This window comes from Ovis canadensis, chromosome 15, assembly GCF_042477335.2.
Source record: "Ovis canadensis isolate MfBH-ARS-UI-01 breed Bighorn chromosome 15, ARS-UI_OviCan_v2, whole genome shotgun sequence".
In the NCBI taxonomy this organism is placed as follows: Eukaryota; Metazoa; Chordata; class Mammalia; order Artiodactyla; family Bovidae; genus Ovis; species Ovis canadensis.
Window position 1 is genome coordinate 59,186,533 of NC_091259.1, and position 22,107 is coordinate 59,208,639.

The 22,107-nt window shown below is 56.7% G+C and overlaps 1 protein-coding gene across 2 annotated transcripts in view; it reads right to left on the bottom strand.

Moving 5' to 3' along the window:
- The window catches only part of PDE2A (phosphodiesterase 2A), a 67,141-nt gene that overhangs the window by 39,216 nt on the left and 5,818 nt on the right, over window positions 1–22,107 (bottom strand). Inside the window, exon 2 of one of the 2 annotated variants that reach the window (XM_069552991.1) lies at window positions 17,201–17,262. The exons of the other annotated variant lie outside the window; for it this stretch is intronic. Within the exon in view, the coding sequence (XP_069409092.1) occupies window positions 17,201–17,262 (62 nt within the window). The remainder of the gene's footprint in view (window positions 1–17,200; window positions 17,263–22,107) is intronic. 2 annotated transcript variants of the gene reach the window in all.

The window sequence follows — 22,107 nt, forward strand, 5'->3', positions numbered from 1 at the left end:
TGTCAGCGTGCGCTCTCGCGTCTCACCTCTGAGTCTCAGTGTCTTTTCCCACCTCCAATCCTCTCTCCTCTCAGATGGCTTCCGCCCTCTCCCTTTTGTACGCTCCTGCTCCTTGCGCCCAACTCCTGTCTCTCCTGCCCACTCCTTCCCTAACTCCCCAGGCGGTCATCTTGAGAACTTGTAGTGAAAAGGTCTGACCCAAGATTGGCACCCCCAGAATGAGGGTACCCAGCAAGGTGGCCATGATGGGAGAAACCAGAGGTGCCCGGGCAGATGCCATCTATTCTTCCGCTTCCTGCCTCCTGTTCTGGTGGGCATCACACACATATTCTCCTCTTCCCAGAGAACAGGGCCTTCAGGGACAAAGGCGCCCATCTGTCTCTGCACTCAGCGTGTGCCTGGCACTTGCAAGCCCATCTGCTCCACCAGCATGACTGGCAGAGCTCCCCCAAAGGAGACTTCCTGGGGGCTTAGGCCAGAGAAGCCCCTGGGGACTGGGCCTCAGACCCCAGCCAAGCCTGAGCACCTGGAACTTACTCTGTGACTCTCATAGCCCTTGCAGCGTGGCTCACCCCATAGAGTCAGGAGATAGCCAGGAAGCAGGAGGGGCAGCCCTTCCTCCTCTCTCCCCTTGTGCCCACCCAGACCTGCTGTGCACCCAAGGAGATGCCTTGAATGGATCTGGCACCTTAAACACACAGAGGAGAGCTGCCCAGGAGTGCTAAGATCTTGCAGCCCCAGACCTCCCCTCAACAAAGCTGAGCTGGACCACAGTCAAGAAAATAGAGGAAAGAGGCTTGGTGATCCCTGGGAGACCTGATCTGAGGAGATGGCAGGAGAGAGGCCCAGGCCTCAGTTGGACAAGTTCACATGTCAGAGTCCTACTTGAGTGGGGCAATCAGGCTTCAGGGAAGAAAAGGCACCTACTGTGTGCTAGGGGCATCCATCAGTGGTTCTCAAACCTGTGCACCAGAACTCCTGGAGGGCTTGTTAGCATCCAGGTTGCTGGCCCTACCCCCAGAGTTTCTGATGCAGTAGGTCTGGGATAAGGCTAAGAGTCTGCATTTCCAACACACTCCCCGCTACTGGCCCAGGGACCGCACTTGGAGACCCAGCAACACACACTCTCTCTAGTCCTCCCATGAACCCTGGGAGGTGCTTGTTTTGACCATCCTGTTTTGTAGGTGAGGAGACTATGGATCAGAAGGGAGGGGCCTGGCTCAGGTGAGAATGGCCCATCTTCTGGCAAGTCCATGCCATTTCCACATATGAGGGGGGCTCCTCAGAGAAGGTCCCCAGGCAGGGAGAGGCAGAGGTCCTGGAAGGAGAGTGAGGTGGGGCGGGGGGCTGACAAGAGAGCAGCGCGTGGCAGGGGCCCCCAGAGCTCAGGGGCCCAGGCCTGAAGGAAGGGCCTGCCCTCTCCCGCCGTCTCTTGCTCCTTCCTCGCCCTTCTGGGTCCCCCTTTCTCCCCACCAACCCCTTCTCCGCCCCTCCCCCGCCCTTCGCAGACTCTGGCTTCAGTTGTTACTCCAACAGGGCCGCGTCTCCAGCCTCCGAGCCACACTGGAGACACGTGCACTGTAGAATACACCTGAGCCCGGTCCCGGAGACCCCCCACCACATCCCCCCACCTCCCTGATGAGCTCAGCCCCATCCTGTGGGCTCCTTGCCTCCGACATTCACAACCAGCCCCTCCCGAGCCCCTCACCGATTCCAAGCCAATCTCAGCCAGGTAGGAATCATACGACCAGTCAGATCTCTGTGTTCTTGACTCTCTGGCTCCCTCGGCCCCTAGCACAGGGTCTGGGGTGAGGAAAGGATGGGATGAGGGAACAGCAGAGTGGGCAGAGGGAGGGAGGCCAGAGACAAGTGGGGGAGGCAGAAGATGGCCTGTGTGTGGGTGGGGGTGGGCTCAGGATAGGCTCATGCCCAAGCATGCTGCCCATGCCCCTCTGCCTCATTTTCATGGCAGAGCCAACAGCAGCCTCCAGCCCCACTGCTCACGTCCTCCTCAGCGTCACAGCCTTCCTCCCAAGCACACCAGCAGCAGCCGCTCATCACTGCCATCCTCAACACCCAATGCCTCTACTGTTCTTGACTCCTGGCCAAGGGCCCGTGCAGGCAAGGTGAGGCATGGCCTGGGAGTCCCAGGGAGACAGGTATAAGCTGGCCATGAGTCAGTCATACCACTAAAGAGAAGTCTGGGACCGAGGGAGGTGCGCTGCCTGCCCCCAGTGGTGTGTAGGCAAGGACAGGGCCCTGCCAGGAAGTCTGTGCCCCAACAAAGGACTGGGTGAACCTGGCTGGCCTTCAGCTCTGGGTCCCGTGACCCTTAATGTCTTTGAACCCTTCTCAGCCTCACCCCCTCCCTTCAGGGTGGGTTGGGAGCTGAACAAAGCAAGTCCAGGAGCCTCTTAGAGGCAGACACAGTGGCCCAAGCAGGAGAGAAGGATGGAGCCGAGTGACCCGCTGGGATCAGCGTCAGAGACGAATTAATGTCTCTCAGGAAACGATGGTCGAAGGAACAATCGGACCCATGAGTGATTGAATAAATGAGCGACTGGCCTCCCTTTTCTGGGCCTCCCTCCAGGAACATTTTGTCTTTGCTCCCTCGCTCAGGCCAGTCTGAGTCTCCCACCCAGGGCTCTTACAGCCCGTGCTCCCCATGATGGCATGGCGTGCAGAGTTCCCACTACGGTCCACCTGGCTCCCCCATCACAGCAGGGGCTCTTAGAGGGCAGAGGTTGTATCCTGTTCCTCCTGGGGACCCCAGTATCATGCAACCCCCGTCACGGGTGTCAGGAGGTATTCACTGAGCTATCAAATGATCAGCTAGACTCCCAAGTGCCCAGGGCTGTTGGGCTGTGAAGGGTATATGCCATTACCAAGCAAGGGGGGTGGACCCCATGACTTCTGGAGACCCCTGGGCCAGGAAGACAGTTAAGTCCTCCAAAGTCTCCCAAGTCTAGCACAGTTACTGTCTTAGAGGAACCTAAGGAATGAGAGTGCCTTGTACAGAGGACTTTAGCAACATTTCCAAGACATCTCTGCAGGCTGGGGGGTCCTTCTGCCTCAGGATCACCTCTCTATGCAGAGAGGGCAGGGGATAGATGGTATGTCAGGAGGGAAGGGGCCCTTCCCCTGGAGCACTAACATTATCACCTTCTTTCATGAGTTAGGTTACCTCCTCCAGGCAGCCTTCCTGGGTGGGTCATTTGTCCTCCTCTCAGCTCTCCCGAGAATTCTCACAGGACCAGAGTCTACAGGGCCTCAGGCCTATGGAACCTAGTCCCCAGCTTGACCAGGGGAGGCTAAGACCAGGAGAGGCAGGAAAGGACTTGCCCAGTTCTCACCCAGAGTCAGACTCCCCAAGTGGCACTAGTGGTAAAGAACCCGCCTGCTAATGCAGGAGACTTAAGAGACACGGGTTTGATCCCTGGGTCAGGAAGATCCCCTGGAGCGGGGCATGGCAATCCACTCCAATGTTCTCTCCTGGAGAATCCCATCGTAGCGGGCTACGGTCCATAAGGTCACAAAGAGTTGGACACGACTGAGCGACTAAGCATGCATGTACCTGGAGTCAGGAGGCCTTGCTCTGGCCAGAGGCCTTCGGGACACACCAGGCTCCCTCCTTGCTGAGCACTGTTGTCTTAGAGGCCCCTCAGGTTCTGTCTTGGCTGGATGGACTGAGACCCTCTCAGATGTGGGGAGGGGCTTGGTGTCTTCCTCCAAGTTAGGGACAGGGCCTCTGGTCTCTCCCTGTGCCAGACATGGTGCCCACAGTGGGAACAATAACGGATGGCACTGGCCTGGCACAGGGTTAGTGTGGGCCTGCAGGGGGCAGGCAGGAAGGGCCGGCCTGGGGAGGGGCTGCTGGGGGTGAAGGGGTCAGGCCGGGCAGGGAGTCCCCTCCAGCGCATGGCCAACAGCAGGCCACAGAGGGGACTTTCCCGGCTCTGACCTGAGCGCTGTTTCCCTCCCAGCCTTCCTGGATTCTCCATGTCTGTCCCTCTCTCTCAGTCTATTCTTCTCTGGCATGCGTCTCTCCCACTGCCTCGCTGCTGGGTCCCATGACTGTATTTGGCTCTGCCTTCAGGGTCTGGTCCATCTCAGCTGTTCCCCAATTCCCGGAGCGTGGACTGGGGGTTGGGAGGGAGGGTGAGTATGAGAAAGAGACTGGGACAGAGATAAGGACCGATTCAGAAGCTGAGGAACAAAAGAAGAGCCAGGAGGGGACCTTGGGGCTTGGGCCAGGGAGGCAGGGCTGGCCAGGGTCCTCAAACCTCGCTGGCCCTGAGGACGAAGCCCGAACTGGAGGGAGGGGCGGGGTACACCCTTCCCCTCTGCACTGGCTCCTGGCCCCCCTTCCTTCCCTCTGCCCCTGCAGGAATGTGTGAGCATTCTCATTGTTCTTAAAAATAGTCCCACGGTACTGGGGGTTGGAATGAGAAATCTTCTGGCCAGGGTTCATCTCAGGCATGCCCTTGCCTCTGGGCTTCCAACGACTTTGTTCCCCAGAGCAGGGGCCTTTCTGAGCCACCCCCTACATACACACCTGCATGGCTCCTGGGGCCCCAGAATAGGCTCTGAGCTCCGGGACTTGTTGGGACTGTTTGTGAAGCACCCCAGACGAGGCCACTGCTATTCCTACTGACGCCCAGGTCCAGGCTCCACACTCCAGCCTCTTCCCAACTCTCCAACCTTCTCCCTGACTACCCCATCATCCTCCCGCCTCCAGGCCCTGGCTCCTCCATTTCCATTTCCTCACTTCTCCCCTCCTGTCCTTCCAGGCTCAGCCCAGGTCTGCTCTGATGCCCTACCCGTGCTGTGCTCTTCTGCTCCCCATCCAGTCCTTCAGGGTTCAGGGGAGTCTCAGCCCCACCTTGCCTCCTCTTCTCCCCTTGGCAGATCAGCAAGGGCTGGGCCTCCCTCCCTTTCCACTCCCTGAGCAAAGCTCCGAGGCACTGCCCTTCTCCAGGGAAGAGGTCGTTGGTGGGGAGACATTGCAGGCTCTGGGGTCCCACACCCTCCCCTGACCCCAGCATCTCCCTACCAGCTTTGGTTTTCTCTTTTGGACCCTGGGCCTGGAATGTCTCTTGATTTCAGTCTCGAGGGGAAGGCCCATCCAGTCTCACCTCCTCTCTGCCTCCATTTTTCAGATGGGGGAACCGAGCCCCAGAGAGGGGAGGTGATGGGCCCCCGAGTCCACGGGAAGCTGGCCGTGGGCCTCGGTCACGCAGCATCATTATGCAGGGTCCCCATCCATGGGGCTCCAGAGGCAGACTCCTCACACAACCCACCACCCCACCCACCCCGCCTGGGCAGGCAGGCTGGCATCCAAAAGTATTTGCCTTTGGAGGGCCCAGGAAGCCACAGAACAAACATCCGGAGTCTCTGGAACTTCTCCTACTTTCCCTCCTCACATCCCAAGAATCCGGGAGCCACTGAGCACATGTGTACACACACACACACACACACACACACAGAGCTCAGGGCCGGTAAACACATGAGCTCAGGAGATCTCGTGCTATTGCTGTGCCTGTGAGAATCTATCTGTGCAGGTCCTTTAGAGGCCCCAAAACCCTAAAAAGATGAGACTGTCCCCCAACCTCACCAGTGTGTGTGTTAGTCACTCAGTCGTGTCTGACTCTTTGCGACCCCATGGACTGTGGCCACCAGGCTCCTCTGCCCATGATATTCTCCACGCAAGATACTGGAGTGGGCTGCCATGCCCTCCTCCAGACCTTCTCAATTTTGTCTTGGAAATGAACACTAGAATTGCTTTTGCATTAACTTTTCTGACTGCAAAATTCCAGATACACTCATCCCACCTGACTTTTCCCCCCACTTTATGAGGAGCTCCTCCTCCTCAGCTGGTGACCTGAGCACACGTGTGGCCTGTCCCTCAGCTGTCCATAATGCATGTCCCTATGGACCATCATGTGACCAGAGCAGAATATGTCCCTCGGGTCATTAGGAGGATGTCTGTGTGAAAGCATGTGAGTCTGGGACTCTGGGAGTGTGAGCACACCCCTGAGGCCATGTCTCTGCGTGAGCCATCTGTGCATGCAGGGGCCTGTGTGGGTGCGATGTGGGCTGGTGATGTCTACGTGGGCCTGGGTGTACACAGCAAGTGTGTAATTGTCTGTGGAACCTGAGTGCATTGGCGGCTGGTTTTGTCTCTGAACGAATGAATGAGTTTATGGCTGAGTGTTGGCATCTGTGCCTGTGGGGTTGATTCACAGGTTGATTCACCTGCCCTGTGCACCCCATCACCTCCTCCATCACCTCTGGCAGACCAGGGCTCCCAAGTCTTCCCTGCCACACATCATCTGTGTGGCACTGGACAAGCTTTTCATCTCCTTGGGCTCAGTTTTCTCATCTATAAAGTGGTGACTTCTCCCAGAGCCGCTGAGAAGACTCAAGAGGAATCTTGCAGTCCTGCCTAAGTGGCTCCCAGCCGGGGGGCTAGGGCACTTCCATGCAAGTTACAAAGAGGTGATCCCAACCCTCTGGGCAAATGCAGCCTGAGGGACAAGCGTTGGTGAGGGGCAGGGGCGAGTGTAAGCTGGGCTTCAGCGCTGTTGGAACCCTGTGTGAGTAAAGTTCAACCTGTGAGGTTAGAAGCTGTGGGCTTGCCGATGACCAGGAAACAGAAGCTCCCTTTCTTCCTGTCCCCGCTCCAGGTGTGCAGCCTGGAACTAGAGGATCTCTGGCTCTGGACAGAGATAAGGCTCTGAGGACTCCCACTCCCACCAAACTCCCCCTGGGGTTCTTTCCCCTTCACCCCGCCTTCTCCAAAGACCAAGAGAAGGCCCTACGGAAGCCATGAGGGGGACTGACCAGATCAGGGATGCAGAGATGAGCTAGGCCAGCCAGAGGATCAGAGACCACCCCTGCCCCCACCTCCACCCCCACCAATGACAACTCTCCTTGTCCGACGGGGAGACTGAGACATGGAGAGGACCAGGGACCCTCCATGGACACAATGAACCTAGTCATTGCAAGCTTCTGTCTCAAGATCTCTGGACCTGGAGCTGGGGAGATCCAAGCTCTGGACTCTGTGGGCTCCGAAATGGAGCCCAAGGGAGTGGGTGAAGATCCAAAAGAAAGGCCCTTCCAGACCCGAGCCCTCAGCTGTGAGTGTGGGTCTCCTACCCACCAGCCGCCCCCCCCTCCACCGCAACCCTGGCCAGATCCCCCACTGGTGTGATAACCACATTATGGCATTTTTTCTTGAGCAAATTGCATCGGCCTAATTGAATGAGGCTGCAGGAGCCTGGGCTGGAGGCTGACAGCGGGTGAGGATGGCAGGAGCCAGGGAGAGGAGGGTGTGGGAGCAACATGGGATGAGGAGGTCCTGACGACGCTGAGCAGAGGATGGAAGGGATGGGAGAGGGAAAGCGGAGGGCTATGAACATAAAACACATCATTCATTCCCTTCAGCCCCTCTGCACACCCACTGGTGCTCACATCACACCAGGTGCCTGGACACTGGGATGCAAGAGATGGTCTCCCCAAGGGACTACTGAGCATTCACTTCGTGCCAGGCACCGTGTTCACTTAAAAGCACCGTTTCACGTAATCCTCCCACCAGCCCCATTTTGTTCTTGAGAGAATTGAGGCTTAAGAGGTAAAATGACCTGCTAAATGTCAGAGCCAGACACCATAGCCCTTGCTCTTACCAGGTACCTGCAGCATCTCAGTGCCGCGCTCCCACCCTGCCTCCAGGAAGCCTTCCTGGGGAGCTCAGAGAAAGGAGGAGGCCTCACACCAGCTCAAACTTGGGCCCAGACACCGTTTCTGTCCCCACTGAGTGCTCCTGCTCGTCTACTCTGTGATGTCTGTCCTCTGTCTGATGGTCAGCAGCCGAGGCTGGGGCTGATCCCACACAATCACAACCCCCATCACTCACAACACAAGCGTGACTCCTCTCATCCCATGCAGCATCCACTCTGTGTGTCACACTCATCGGCTCAGGGTGACAACAGGGAGGACACAATCGCTGCTGCCATCACATGGCATGTCCCACACACTCAGTGACACACAGTCATTTCATGGCGTCCACAGTGCCACACTGAAGAAGGCGATGGCACCCCACTCCAGTACTCTTGCCTGGAAAATCCCATGGACAGAGGAGCCTGGTAGGCTGTGGTCCATGGGGTCTCGAAGAGTCGGACACGACTGAGCGACTTCCCTTTCACTTTTCACTTTCATACATTGGAGAAGGAAATGGCAACCCACTCCAGTGTTCTTGCCTGGAGAATCCCAGGGATGGGGGAGCCTGATGGGCTCCCGTCTATGGGGTCGCACAGAGTCGGACACGACTGAAGTGACTTAGCAGCAGCAACAGTGCCACACATCACTGAGTGTCACGGGGCCACACACAGTGAAACTATCCCTTGGGTCCTCACTCAGGGTGAGGCCCACGTTCAGTGTCACTCACACACCGTGTTCCCAAGGTCCTCAACACACCCTCACACGGACTCACACACACACACAGTTCCCAGCTGGCTCTGGGCTGCACTGCCTCATGTCATCCAGAACCTTAAAAATACCCACCTTTGATGAAATGACATAATTTCTGAGATTTGCATTAAAATACTTCAGCAAAAGAGCCTACAGAATGGGAGAAAATATTTGCAAATCCTATGTCTGATAAGGGGTTGGTATCCAGAATATACAAAGAAGCCCTACAGCTCAGCCACAAAACAAACAACTTGATTTTTAAATGGGCAAAGACCTTAAATAGACATTTCTCTAAAGAAGATGTACAAATGGCTGACAAACACGTGAAAAGATGTTCGACATCACTAATCACCAGGGCACACAAATCAAAACCACAGGGAGATACCACCCCATATTCATTGCAATGGCCACTATTTAAAAAAAAAAAAAAGAAAATAAATGTTGGTGAGGATGCAGAGAAACTGGACCCCTGGGACACCATCACTGGGAATGTAAAATTGTACAGCTGCTGTGGAAAATAGTACGGTGGTTCCTCAAAATTAAAGACTAAATTATCACGTGATCCAGCAATTCCCCTTCAGGGTATGTGTCTAAAAAACTGAAATCAGGATCTTAAAGATACATCTGTACATCCATGTTCACAGCATCATTATTCTTAAAAAGGTGGAGCAACCAAAGTGAACATCAAGGGATGAACTGATAAACAAAATGTGGCTTATATACAATAGAATATTATTTAGCCTCAAAAAGGAAGGAAATTCTAACATATGTTATGGCATGGCCTGGATGAAAAGTGAGGACATTATGCTGAATGAAATGAGAATCACAAAAAGACAAATACTATATGATTCTACTCATATGAGATACCTTGGATAGTCAGAGTCATAGAGACAGAAAACGGAAGAGTGGTTACCTGGGGCTAGAGGGAGAGAGAGTTGTTTAATGGGTATAAGTTTCAGGTTTGCAAAATGAAAAGTGTTCTGGAAAATGGTTGCACATCCCTGCGAATGTACTTAACACCACTGAACTCTCTATTTAAAAATAATTAAGATGGTCAATTTTATATTAGGCATATTTTAACCACAATTCAAAATATTTCAAGAAAGGAAAATGAAAATAAAAAGGAGGGATCGATGAACCAAATATGTCTAAATCTTAATGACCGTTATATTTGGGTGATGGGTGTATGACCAGCTTATTGTATTATTCTCCCAAGCATTGTGTGTTTAACATATTCCATAATAAGAAAAAATTGTATTCTCCCTTGACCTTAACCCCTTTGGAGCAACCACATGTCCTCTCTGCATCCCTTCACAGCCAAAGTTCTCCAGAGGACTGACTACGCTCTGTCTTCACCACCACTCACCACCTGCCCAGGCCATCTGGCTTCTGGCCCCACCCTGTCATCGACAGGGTTCTTGTCTGGCTCAGCTGAGCATATGGCCCGGCCCAGCACGACCTCCCTGTTCCCACCTTACCTGGAGGCTCGGCAGCAGCTCACCCTGTTGAGCCTCTCCCGCTCCCTGACTCCCAGCTTCACCCCATCTGGTCTCCTCCACCCCCCTGGCTGCTCCTGCTCTGTCTCGCTGCAGCTCGGCACCTCAGGCTTCAGCCCTCAGTCCTCAGTCCTCACTTCTTCTCTCACTGTCTCTCCCTAGGTCATCCCAGCCAGGTCTGTGGTTTAATAAATCAGCCCTACCCACTGGCTCGCAAATACATCCCCAGCCTGGCCTCAGCTGCCCATCACCTGGATGTCTGACTTATATCCCAAACAGGTCTGTCAATTTCTGTCTCCTTGTCCTCTCCCACCCCATGCCTTTCCCAGGAACATCGCCACCAGCTATCCCTTGGTTCTTCAAATCAGAAACCTGGGAGCCATTCTCCTTTTTCCCTTCTGGTTCATCCTCTGATTCATCAGCAAGTTCTGTCATTTCTACCTGCAAATATCTCCAAAGTTTGTTCATTTCTCTCCAACTCTTCTGCCCTCCCCTTAGCCCAGGCACCACCGTCTCCAGCCTGGGTGGCTACAATAGCCTTCAACTCTCTGCCTACCTCCTCTCAGCCCCTCCAACTGGTTCCCCGCCATACACTCTGCAACAAGAGTATAGACTCTTTCAAAATCACAAATTAGACCATGTCACTTCCCTGCCTGAACCCATCAGGGTCTTCCCATGACAGCACTTCACACAGGGTTGTGTGCTAACAGCTCACACTGTCACAAGCATTACGGGATTGCACAGTATCACACGCTGGTTTTCACACACGATGTCACTCTGTGTTACACCCTTGGCTGCACACTCAGCCTCCCTATATGCCACACTGACAATTCAGTGTCGGACACTTGAGCCCCCAAACTCAGGACCACACTTGTTACTGCACAGTGTCACTCATCTGTGTTTGCGTATTTGATCCTCACGGTGCCACACCCTCAGTGTCACACTTGGTATCACTCAGCATCACACAATCAATATCACAGGGTCACACCATCGGTAGCATGGCCACTGTCTCACACAGTCTTGGACGAGTGGTGTCACATTCGGTGTGTGTCACTTGGTGTCACACTCAGTGACTCGCCCACTCTCCACACAGTATCCCATGATTTCACAAACTCAGTGTCACACAGCAGAAGCCCCGCTGCCCCACTGCCAGTGTCTCGGTGTCACCCTGGGCATCACCCTGGGACCCATCAGCTGCCCCACCCCCGCCCCACCGGGTCCCATCGCCAGAGCTGCTGCCCCATGTCAAGGCTGCTTCCTGTTGTGCTTAGAGTGCTCAGCCGCTGCCTGTTCCTTCAAGGATTTCCTGTTGTCAGGGCCCCCGGCAGGGATACATAGCCTAAAGCCCAAGAGTTGCCCCCACCGCCCGCAGGGACCTGGGGCCCCTCTACCAGCCCCCATCCTTGCTGGGCCCGTGTGGGATTCCCCTGCACCCCGTTCAATCAGCCTGGCTCCCCCGCGTGCCTGGGCTTGTCCTGGATCACTGAAAGGTGACCTCTGGGCCCTGCCTCACCCCCAGGGGGCCCAGACCTGTGTTTCCCAGGAAGGGGACTCTTGGGCGGCCTGGACACAGCTGCCTGGACTGCCTGAGCGGCTTGGAACAAGACCTTTACTGATCTGTGGGGCTCGGTCTGAAGCTGCTGGGACCCAGAGCAGAAGGACAGGCTCCTGGGCAGGGAGGACAAAGGGTTAGGGGGTTAGGGAGTCAGGGAAGACTTCCCAGAGGAAGCCAGCTGAGAGCTGGGGCATACAAGGAAGTGGAAGAAACGGCATCCCAGGTGGGGGCAGCAGACAGAAGCAAAGGCTTAGAGGCAGGAACCGGCGGAGACGGGTTGACAGGGATGAAAATAGGAACGCGACAGAGGCGAGGTTATGCGGCGGCTTCTCTCCTATCAACTGCCTCTTCTCCCCGCGCAGCCGGCATTCAGACTCCAGCTCTGGTGGGAGCCGCAGGGCACACCCTTCCTGGCTCAGCCTTCGGGGGCCCCACAGATTGCCCCCCAAGGCCACCAAGCCCCCTCACCTCCTGCCCCAGGCTAGCCCGCAGGAAGAACAGGCGGAGGCCAGCGCACGCTCCCCACACGGCCTGAGATAAATATTTCCCGGGAAACGGAACTTGTTCTCTCTGTGTTTACAGCCAAGGGCCAGGCAGGGTGGTGGGGGAGGGGCGAGCCAGAGGCGCCTTGTCCAGCCCTGGGGCCACAGCATCTGGCCCAGCATTGGCCTTGGCCTGCTGTCTGCCTTGGAGACAGTCCCCACCTCCTCTGAGCCTCCATTTCAAGTGCTTGAGGGGACCACCCGGGGCCTTGGCTGCCCACAGGTCTGGCCCAGGCTCAGCTGTGTCTTCCCTGGGTGTAAATGCCTGGTGCTTGATGCCTGCCCCTGCAGACTAGGCTTCTTCAACGGCAGGACTTGCGTCTGCCCACCTCTGCCTCGTCCTTGGTCAGTCAGGGATGTGGACAGATGGATGGACAGACAGACAGACAGGCTGGGGTGGCAGCTGAGATCGCCTCCCTGGCCCAGGTCCCTGCACACCCTGGGCCTGTGCAGCCTGACAGGTGGGCGCAGACAGATGGCAGGGCCTGGGGGCTCCCGTGGACACCAGATGCTACGGCCAACTTGTTGGCAGCAGCTCCCTGCAGGCCGTGGGGCAGCTATGAGGCCACTTGCTCCTGATGTGCGGAATCCAGGAGGAGGCTGGCAGGTCTCCCAGCTTGGAGCTGCTGCTGCTGCTGCTGCTAAGTCGCTTCAGTTGTGTCTGACTCTGTGCGACCCCATAGATGGCAGCCCACCAGGCTCCCCCGTCCCTGGGATTCTCCAGGCAAGAACACTGGAGTGGGTTGCCATTTCCTTCTCCAATGCATGAAGGTGAAAAGAGAAAGTGAAGTCACTCAGTTATGTCTGACTCTTAGTGACCCCATGGACTGCAGCCCACCAGGCTCCTCTGTCCATGGGATTTTCCAGGCAAGAGTGCTGGCAGCTCGGAGCGGTCACTTAAGAATCTTAAATACGAGCATGGGAAGAGCTGCCTGCAGCAGCCCCTCCAGCCTCACCCCAACGTTCCTGGCACAGTAACCTGGGCTCCACTGGCATGTTGGCCTTCTCCCGTGCAGACCCAGGGACATCCTACCCACATGCCCTTGCACAAGCTGCTCCTCTCAACCTCGAAGCCTTTCCCAACCCCCATAGCAATCCTACCCAACAGCACCACCCTGGCTCCTGCCACTGCCTATGGCTAGCCCAGGGCCCACTTATTCACCATTGCTGGCCTCAGCCTCACTCTAGACTCGGAGATCAAGCATTCCTCAGACCAGGACCCAAGGGCAAAGAGGGTTTTGGAACTGGGTTCTCAGCACAGAGCCAGCCTCCTGCAGCCCCCTCTGAGTCCCTGCTCCAGGCTTCTCTGTACGCCTGGTCCCCGTCCCGTTGCCCTCAGGGTCCTCTCAGAAGCCAGTCACGTAGACCTCCCAGACTATCCAGCTGATTTCTGGTCTCATTAGTCACTGACTTTAACCCTCCTCATCCTTCAAGGTTCTAAGGTGCCCCCTCCAGGAAATCTCCAAGACTGCACCCAATACCACAATACAGTTCTTAGAACTACTTCACCCTCATCTCATAGCCATTCGTTCGGTCAAGAAGCATTTATCAGGCACCTACTATATACCAGGCCTATGCCAGGCCCCACATGAGCCCAGGAGAGACTAAGAAGACTCAGCCTTGGTTCCTACCAGCCAGATACTTACAACTATATGGGAAAGGATATATAACCACATGGTGTAACAAGTTGTCTGACTAAGTTCAGGGAAGCTTGGAGGTATGAGTGCCCAGGAGGTGGGGGAGGCCAACTTGACCTGAAGTGGAGGGAGCAATCTAAGAGGACTTCACAAAGGAGGTGGCATCTAATCTGGGGCTTGAAAAATGAGCGCGTGTGTGCCTTCATGCTAAGTCGCTTCAGTCTTGTTCAACTCTTTGCGACCTGTGGGCTATAGCCCACCAGGCTCCACTATCCATGGGATTCTCCAGGCAAGAATACTGGAGTGGGTTGTCATGCTCTCCTCCAGGTGGTCTTCTCGACCCAGGGATCAAACCTGAGTCTCCTGTCTCCTGCATTGGCAGGTGGATTCTTTACCACTAGCACCAAAAGGAGTAGGTAGAGGAAAAAAAGAAAGGCATTCCAAAGAGAGGCGCCAGTGTGAACAAAGTCAGGGAGCTCGGGAAGAGCAGGTGTCCCAGAAGTGAGCACTGCCATGTCTGGGGGCAAGGGGTGGACAGGAGGGGGTCCAGCAGGTACAGCTGTCAATGCCATGGCAAAGGTGTGATCTTTCCTCATCCAGTGGGAAGCCATAGAGGAGCCAGTGCTGGGCGAGCACTAGGGGAGTGTGGATACCCATGCACTTGTCTCTGGCTGCCTCTTCCCAGCCCCTGCCCTCGCTGGGTTTCCTAACCCTCGTCTGGGCCCTGAGAGCCAGCACAGGGAGAGCATTCACCCAGAGTGCTCGACTCACTGCTTGAACTGCCTCAGCCCTGACATCCAGAGAGAGTAATGGCTCTGGCGTTGAAGGATTCCAGATGGTGCCTGAAGAGCCCCTCCTCCAAGCCGGCCAGCTGGCACAGGGGCCAGGGAGCCATCCGAAGAAGGTGTGCTGAACAGACACCTGCTGGGAGGGCATGGGAGCCGGCAGTCCCACTCTCGTGGCTGTTGTGCTGCCAGCGGCAGGAGAATGAGCTGTGCCCACCCAGCCCCGTGGGGCACCTGGTCTCACAAAGCAGAGCCATCTAGACCTGGCTCCAAGGATCTCACCCTGAGGGAAGCAGGGAGGCTGCCAACTCCCTCCGGGTACTCTCTGCGGGCCAGGCCTGGGGCAGGCACCTCACACACACTATCCTGTAGCTTCTCCCAACAGGCCTGTCGTGATTATTACGTCCAATAATAGTGATTATGTCCAATGATGGTGAAGCTTCTTATCCCCTTTTGACAGGTGAGGGAACTGATGCTCAGGTTGGTTAAGGGACTGGCCCAAGGTCACACCCCTAGGAAGTGGTGAAACTAAGACTTGAACTCATGCCCACCTGACCCCATAGTCTGTCCACTGGATGAGTGCATTCATCTCCACAGGCTCCACCTTCACAGGAGGCTCCTCATCAGTCTCCCATCCCTCTTTCCCTCCAGGGGTCCCAACAGTTTGAGCCACACCCTAGGGTTCCTACTTTCTCCAGTCCTAGCCTTTCTGTGTTAGGGGGTCCCCAGGGGCAGCAACCTCTTTCCAGCAGGGCTGAGCATGGGCCCAGGCACCCAGAAAGGGGTGCTAAGTGAACCCAGAAACACAGCAGGCACTGCTCAGAAGCCAGGCAGACACCTGCCATCTCCATGATGCGTGTGGGACTGGGGGAAAAGAAATGAGACCTGGGGGGGCTCATAGCCCATATCTTAGGGCTGAGAGAGGGGGCAGCGGGACCCAGGCGAAGGAAAGGCAGCAGGAACAAATAGAGATGATCTAGGGAAGCCTCGTGGGGAGGGTGAGGAAGGAGGCAGAACTTGAACTTGCTGGGAGCAGGGCCAAGGGAGAGGGGGCTGTGCACAGAGAAAGAAACGAGAAGCCTGGGCCCGGCTCCTGCCCTTGCAGCCCTGCTCCCATCGCCCAGGATGGGCTCAGTTTCTCCAAAGCCCTCTCTCCTCTCAGCTTCCCGGGAGGATGACAAATCCAGTCTTTCCTGGCGGGTGGCAGTGGCTGCCGAGACACTGCTGGCTCCCAGGAACACCATCTGTCCCAGCTCCTGGGGGAGCCCCTGCCCCATGGGGAATGTCATGGCCAGAGATAAATTAATAATGACTCTCCAGGTCCCCCCTCTCTCCCTCACCTAGCACCCAGCTGCAGGCACATCCTCAGGGCTGGGCTCCGTGTCCCAGCAGTGAGCCCATGCTGACCCCACTGGGCACCAGGCCCCTAGTGGGTATCTTCAGCCATCTCACCCAAGGGCAGGGAGAGAGCCAGGGCTGAATACGTGACATAGGTCCACTTTCAGCTCTGCCTCCGATTCACTCACTCCCTGTGGGCCTCAGCTTCCCCTAAGTAGAAGAATCACAGCCCCTGCCTTCCAGGGAGGTCGTGGGGATTAAACAAGGAAGTGGATCTACAGCTCCTGGCCCAGAGGAGGGGCTGATACAGCCACAGTCTCCCTTTCCTCTCAGCCAGGACCCCAGGGCACAGGGGAGGTTCATCAAAGGCTCTCTGATCTCACACACACCCCTCCTCTGTGCCAACCTTCAACAACCCCAGCCCACCCCCTTGTGACTCAGGATCCTATGGACACTTGACAGTTCCTATGAGGCCCCCCCAAAGGCATGGTCAGGGACTGAGATGGCACCCCTCATCTCAAAGGAAAGGTGCTCTCTGAGCCCTCCTCAGGTACCTCTTGGAAGGTGGTGGGAGACTCAGGAATGAACAAGGCACATCCTTAGGCTCAGGGTGCTCACAGTTCAGAGGAGGAGACAACCCAGTCACAAGATGGAGAAAATAGGGTGCTCATGGCACAGGCAGCAGAATGTCCCAGCAGCTGACGGCCAAAGCAGGAGAGCTCAGAGGAGGGAGCATGAAAGGCAGGGAGGGCTTCCTGGAGGAGGCGAGGCTAGAGCTGAGCCCAGAAGGATTTGGGAAGCTGAAGGGGGAATAGGCCAGCCAGAGTGGTGCTAGGGAGGCAGGAGCGAATGAAGGGGGAACTGTGAGCTGGCTGGGGCTGCAGAAGGAGCAGGGGGAGGGGGAGCATGGAGAATTTTTAAGCTGGAAAGTGACAAGTTCAGGTTTTTGTGTTAGAAAGATGTTTCTGGCAGTCACTTGGAGAAGGGGGACAACTAAGAGGAGACAGCCAGTGAGCCATCCAGGGGAAAGGGCAGGCAGTGGGAGAGCTGGAGAGGAGTTCACCAGATACTTAAGGCAGAGAATCAACACGGAGTTGTTGGGTGAGGGTGGGGAGGATGAGGGAGGAGCCCCAGTGACACCCAGGTAACTCCGGAGGAGGGCGAATCCTCATGGGGAGGGAACTCTGGGCAGGAATAGGGAGGGAGAGGTGGTCTTGGTCTGGGGTGACCCTAAGCTGGAGGGGGTGGGGCTGGGATTCAGCTCCAGCCTCCCAGTCCTCCCAGGGGTGGGGGTAGCGCTCAGACTGGCCCTCAGCCTGCGCCCCCCACCCCCACCCCCAAGCCCACCCCAGGCCTCCCTCCCTCCTCTGAGTCTCACCTGCAATGTGCCGTCTCCACTCCCCCGGGGCACTGGCTCCTGTGCAAGGAGGTCCCAGCTGGCTGCAGAGACAAGAAAGCCAGGGGCTGAGGCCAGCCAGACGGGGCGGCTGAGGCCTCCCCCGTCTCCCCAGGCTGCCCCTCTACCAGCCCCCAGCAGACTCGGGACCGCCTGTCTCCCACAGGCGGCCTCCTCCAGGGAGCCTTGCCTGATGGCCCTGCTTCCCATGGGCACGTCTGGCTCTGGTGTGTTCTCAGTCCCTCAACTCTGAGAATAGAGCCAAACTCTTTCCTTCAGCCTGGGGCTCCTCAGGGGTGGACATGACCACATTGTTACCCCTCCTGAGGTCCCCTCCGCTTCTGCTTCTCTCCCTTCACTCTGCTGTCTGAGCCTCAGCTTCCTGTCTATAAAATGGGGTTGGTATTGTTCAGCTCACAGCCACTGGGTTGGGCTCCCAGCTAGGGTTGCTGGGAAGAGAATGGGATCATACATGTGAGTCCCCAAGCCCAGCCCAGTGCCCAGACGTCTGGGCTCCAGTCGGACCCCCAACCTGCATCCTATCAGCTCTATTCCACAGCTCCTCATGGGCTGGAAGACACACCAGGACCTGCTTACTCGTTCGTGGGAGCCCACCAGCCAGAGGGGCATCCAGAATCGGATCCACGCTGGGAGGCGCTGCCCAGGGGCCGGCTGTCCCTCCCCACCCCCACCCACCAGCGCACCCAGGCATCGGACAGGCACAGGCGGCGGGATATTCTGAGCCTGGCTTCGTTCCCGTCAGCTGCTGGCCGCCATGCCCGCCTGGCGCGAGCGCAGGGGCTGATTTGATTTGGCAGCTTGGCAAGAGTGTGGTGGGGAGGGGGAGCGGGTGGGGATGAGACACCCATCCCTGCTAGGAAATAAACAGCCTCGGGCACTCAGCGAGCTGCTAGGGAGGGCACAAGTCATCGTGGGGTGGGAGCGGGGGAGGGGAGCAGTTCTGGGTTCCCTGCCTGGAGCTCCTTTCATGTCACTCAGGCTCTGGACACCTGCTGGAATCTGCGGTTCTCCTTGGGTCACCCTCGGGGTGACAGTAGCTGCACCTGGTGTGTGAGCGCTTGTGGTGGGGGGGCTCTGGCAGAGTGTCTGCTTGTCCCACGTGTCCCTGTGTCCTGTGGGGTCTCCCTCCTCAGCAGTGCCTTCAGCTGGGCCCAAGTGTTGCCAAGGATGCCTGGGTCTAGGGGCTGAGGGCTGATGGTCTAGACGGCGCCACCTCCCAGGGTGACCGTGGCTCCATGGCTCGGCCTCGATGGGGGACTGACTGCAGCCCAGGGTGTGGCAAGGTCACCATGTGCCCAAGTCTACTGCAGGGCCTCATGTGCGCTGGCTCGGCCTGTTCCTTCCCTCTGTGTGATGACCCCGCTAACCCAGCCATGTCCGGCAGAGGAAATGACGCGGGCCAAGATAAGTGTCTGACCTAAGGGCCCATCCCTTTGTCCACAAGCCTAAGCCTTCTTTTCCACCCTGGCCTCTGATGGTCCACCCACCGCCACCACTGAGTTGCCCTGGGACAGCCCCCGCCCCCACCTGAGAAGAGGCAGTGCGAGTTTCACTCAATTCTAACTGCACCCCAGGTCCTCCACCACTCCCTGGAGAGGCTCCTGCCCCATGCCCTCTGGTTCCCCGTCACCCAGCGCAAGCACAGGGAAGGCGACAGGATTGGGGGTGGGAGTCTCAGCTAGGCATTCACAGTGCCTCCATAATCCTGCCCCAAACTTCATGTTTATCACCTTCCTACTCAGAGCAGTCCAGCTCACCCCCACCAGAGGCCCCAGGAGTCTGCACCATCCTGTTAGTATGCTGCTGCCACCTTGGGGACCAGGACTCCACAGCTTTCCAATTAGAGAGCTGCTGCTGGGTCAGGAGCTCTGATGCTGTGACCTCTGCACTGAGAGGGAGCGGGAGGGGGACAGTCAGACCAGGACCCTAGTCCTAAGGGACCCACAGGCCAGGGTTATGCCCCAGACATTGGCCAGGAGGTCAGGGTAGGGTGGAGCCTACTTTGGGAAAGACGCAATGTCTCATCTGTCACGGCCTCCCCATTGTCCCACTGTCCTCTGGGGACCTCAGGACTCTCCCCACCCAGCCACAGGAAGCCGAGCCCCTCCTGGAGACAGAAGGAGGGAACACTGAAGGAGGGGCTCCAGGGCCAGAGGGAGACTCAGCCATGTCCTTGGGGTCACAGAGGAGGAACTTAGGCTCAACAGAACTCAGTTATCACAAAGGGACTGGTGGGAAAGGGACTCTGCAGAGAAGTCCCTGGGGGCTTTCTGGAAGAGGTGTGCAGTGCCTCACAGGAAGAGAAACTAGGTTCCAGGACAGCCTCCTAACTACACAATAGAGGTTTGCACCTAGGATTTATATACAGTTGCACGTGTCTGTGTCCATGTGTGCAAGGGTGTGCACCCCAGTCATAGAGTCCTAGGCTCTGGTCTGTGTCCCATGGGCAGTGTCTGCCCAAGGTAGGGGTCAGCCAGGCAGCAGAGAAGCGGGCAAAGGAAAAGAGGGGAGAACAGCCCGAACCCAAGGAGAGAAGCCTGTCGGGTTGGCTGTGACACGGGCAGTCCTGAAACCCAGCCTGACGCCAAGACTGTGTCTCCATGACCTGGGCCCCACTGTAGCCCACTGTGCAACCTCGGACAGGACCCTCCCCTCTCTGAGCTATTGTCCTCACCTGAGGAATAAAAGGGGTGGATCTGATGATCTCCTAGGGCCCTTCCAAGTCTAACAATCTTCTGAAGACATTGACATACAAAGATGGCCAGAGGCAGAAATTTATAGGGATGAGGAGAGAGCCCAGGGAGGAGCAGAGGAGAGTGAGGGGTGCAACAGGAAGACAAGGGAGGGGAACCCCAGGGAGGCCGCCTGTGGGTCAGGCAGCTGGGGAGGGATTCCCTGCTGGGGACCCTAGCCTCAGGGCCAAGACAGGCTGTGGTAGACCATGTAGCCTCGTAGATGACAGTGAGCAATTATCGCCACCCCACCTGTCTCCTGGCCTGTGGGAGGAAAAAGATGGCAGGTGACAGACAAAGGCGCTCTCCCCCTGACCTATGTCCTGCCTGTACTTTCAGGCCCTGCTGTGTGATGGGTCTGGGTCCCAGCCTCTGTCACGGGATCCGTTAACCCATCAGGCTGGGTCTTGGACAGCGCTATTGAGCTCTGAGGGACCTGGCCGGAGTGGGCTGTCTAGAGGAGTGAGATCTTTCTCCCCTACCTGGAGGTTCTTTCCCCACCTCTGGTGTGGTGCTAAGACTGTGCACAACCCAAGAGGCAACGAACTGCTGGACCAGTGAGCTGGCCTTGTGCTGGGCTGGTGGCCTGAGCCCCCATCAGTCATTAGCCCTTCAGGCCCCCTAGCCTGGGACCTCCCTTCCTAAAGTCCTTCTCACAGCCACCCCCAGGGTCCTCTCTCCTTGGCCTGTCCTCAAGGGGTGCTGATGGGTCCCTAACTGATGCCCACACTGCCCCTCTAGCTGCTTGGCCTCTGCCCTAGTCGGAGGCCCTTTGTACTTGGGCTTCACAGGCAGAGCTTCGTGCATTCCCATGTCTGTGTCCAGGAAGTGTTCATGTCCTGTTTTCCCCCTCAGGCCGGGGCTGCCAGGGAAGGAGGGGGTGGGGGTGAGCAGGCCTCTCCTTCCTCTACTGTGGACATTTCTCCCACAGGCTTTAGGGATTGGGAGGAAAGGGCACTCCTCTCTCTGCCATGGTCTGAAATGATTAGGGACAGAGGGATGAAGGAAATGACCCCTTACTCTGCAAGCTTAGGGAGTGGTGGATCTTGCACGTGCAGGTACTCCAGTTCTGCTGGTCTACCAGCAGAGAACGGTCTGTGCAACCCAGACTGAGAGGGTCTCCTTCCCCACTAACTGCCAACCCAGCCCCTCTTCCACTCCCTCCCTGGAAGTGGGGGCTGCCCCTGGCCCCAAGCTGTCTCCATTGCTTTTCGCTATGTTTTTAATAACTGAACATCAACATTAACAAGACAAGTGGTTGCAGCTCTTCCCAGAAACCCCATTTAGAATCATTGAATCATCAAATCCTAGAATCTTAAAATCACAGAAAGTCTGCTTCTTCAGCTCCTAGAGTCTCAGCATCTTAAAGTCACAGAATGTCAGAACCACACAGCCAGGCATCCACACAGCCCTGGCTGAGAGTTAAAAGCCATGAAAAGCTGGAACCCCACAAACTGACAATGCCAGATGCTCCTGAGAGCTCATCTCACCCGACTTCCTCTTTTTACAGGTGAGAAAATGCAGCCTAAAAAGTGGTGCTACGCAAGATCACCGGACAGTAGGAGCCAAGCAATGCCCAATCCTGCGACTGTAAGATGGGACCTCAACATCTGGTCTTCCAGAAATGGTGCAACCTTTACATTAGGAAATACAGATATTCAAGTGGGAGTCATGCTGTTCTTTTAGCTTCGTTCACATCTCCTGCCTCCCAGCCCCCACCCCCCCCTCCTCAGCCCTGTCCCATCCCACCTCCCCTCCTTCCCTCCCTACCCCTACTGGGTCCTAAAGCGGGCACTTCTTCTCTCCGACCCCTCACCCTCGGTTCTTGAAACTCCCTCACCATCCCCTCTCCCCAAAATGGGTGAAGTTCAAGGGGTCCTCAAGGTGAGGGACAGAAAAAGCAAAATGCCTGCTGCAGGAAACCACCAGCCAGAGAGCAGGCTTCCCAGCGGAGGTGCCCTGGATGAGAGGCCAGAAGGTCCTAGACCAGCCCCTACCCCACCCCGGGGCAGGTGTCCGGCCGCACCAGAGCAGTGGCTTCAGGCGAGCCAGATCCAAAAGGGTGGAAAGCAGGGAAGGTACAGTTGATACTAGACCCTCACGGATGATGCTTAGCATTTTCATAAATTATACTTT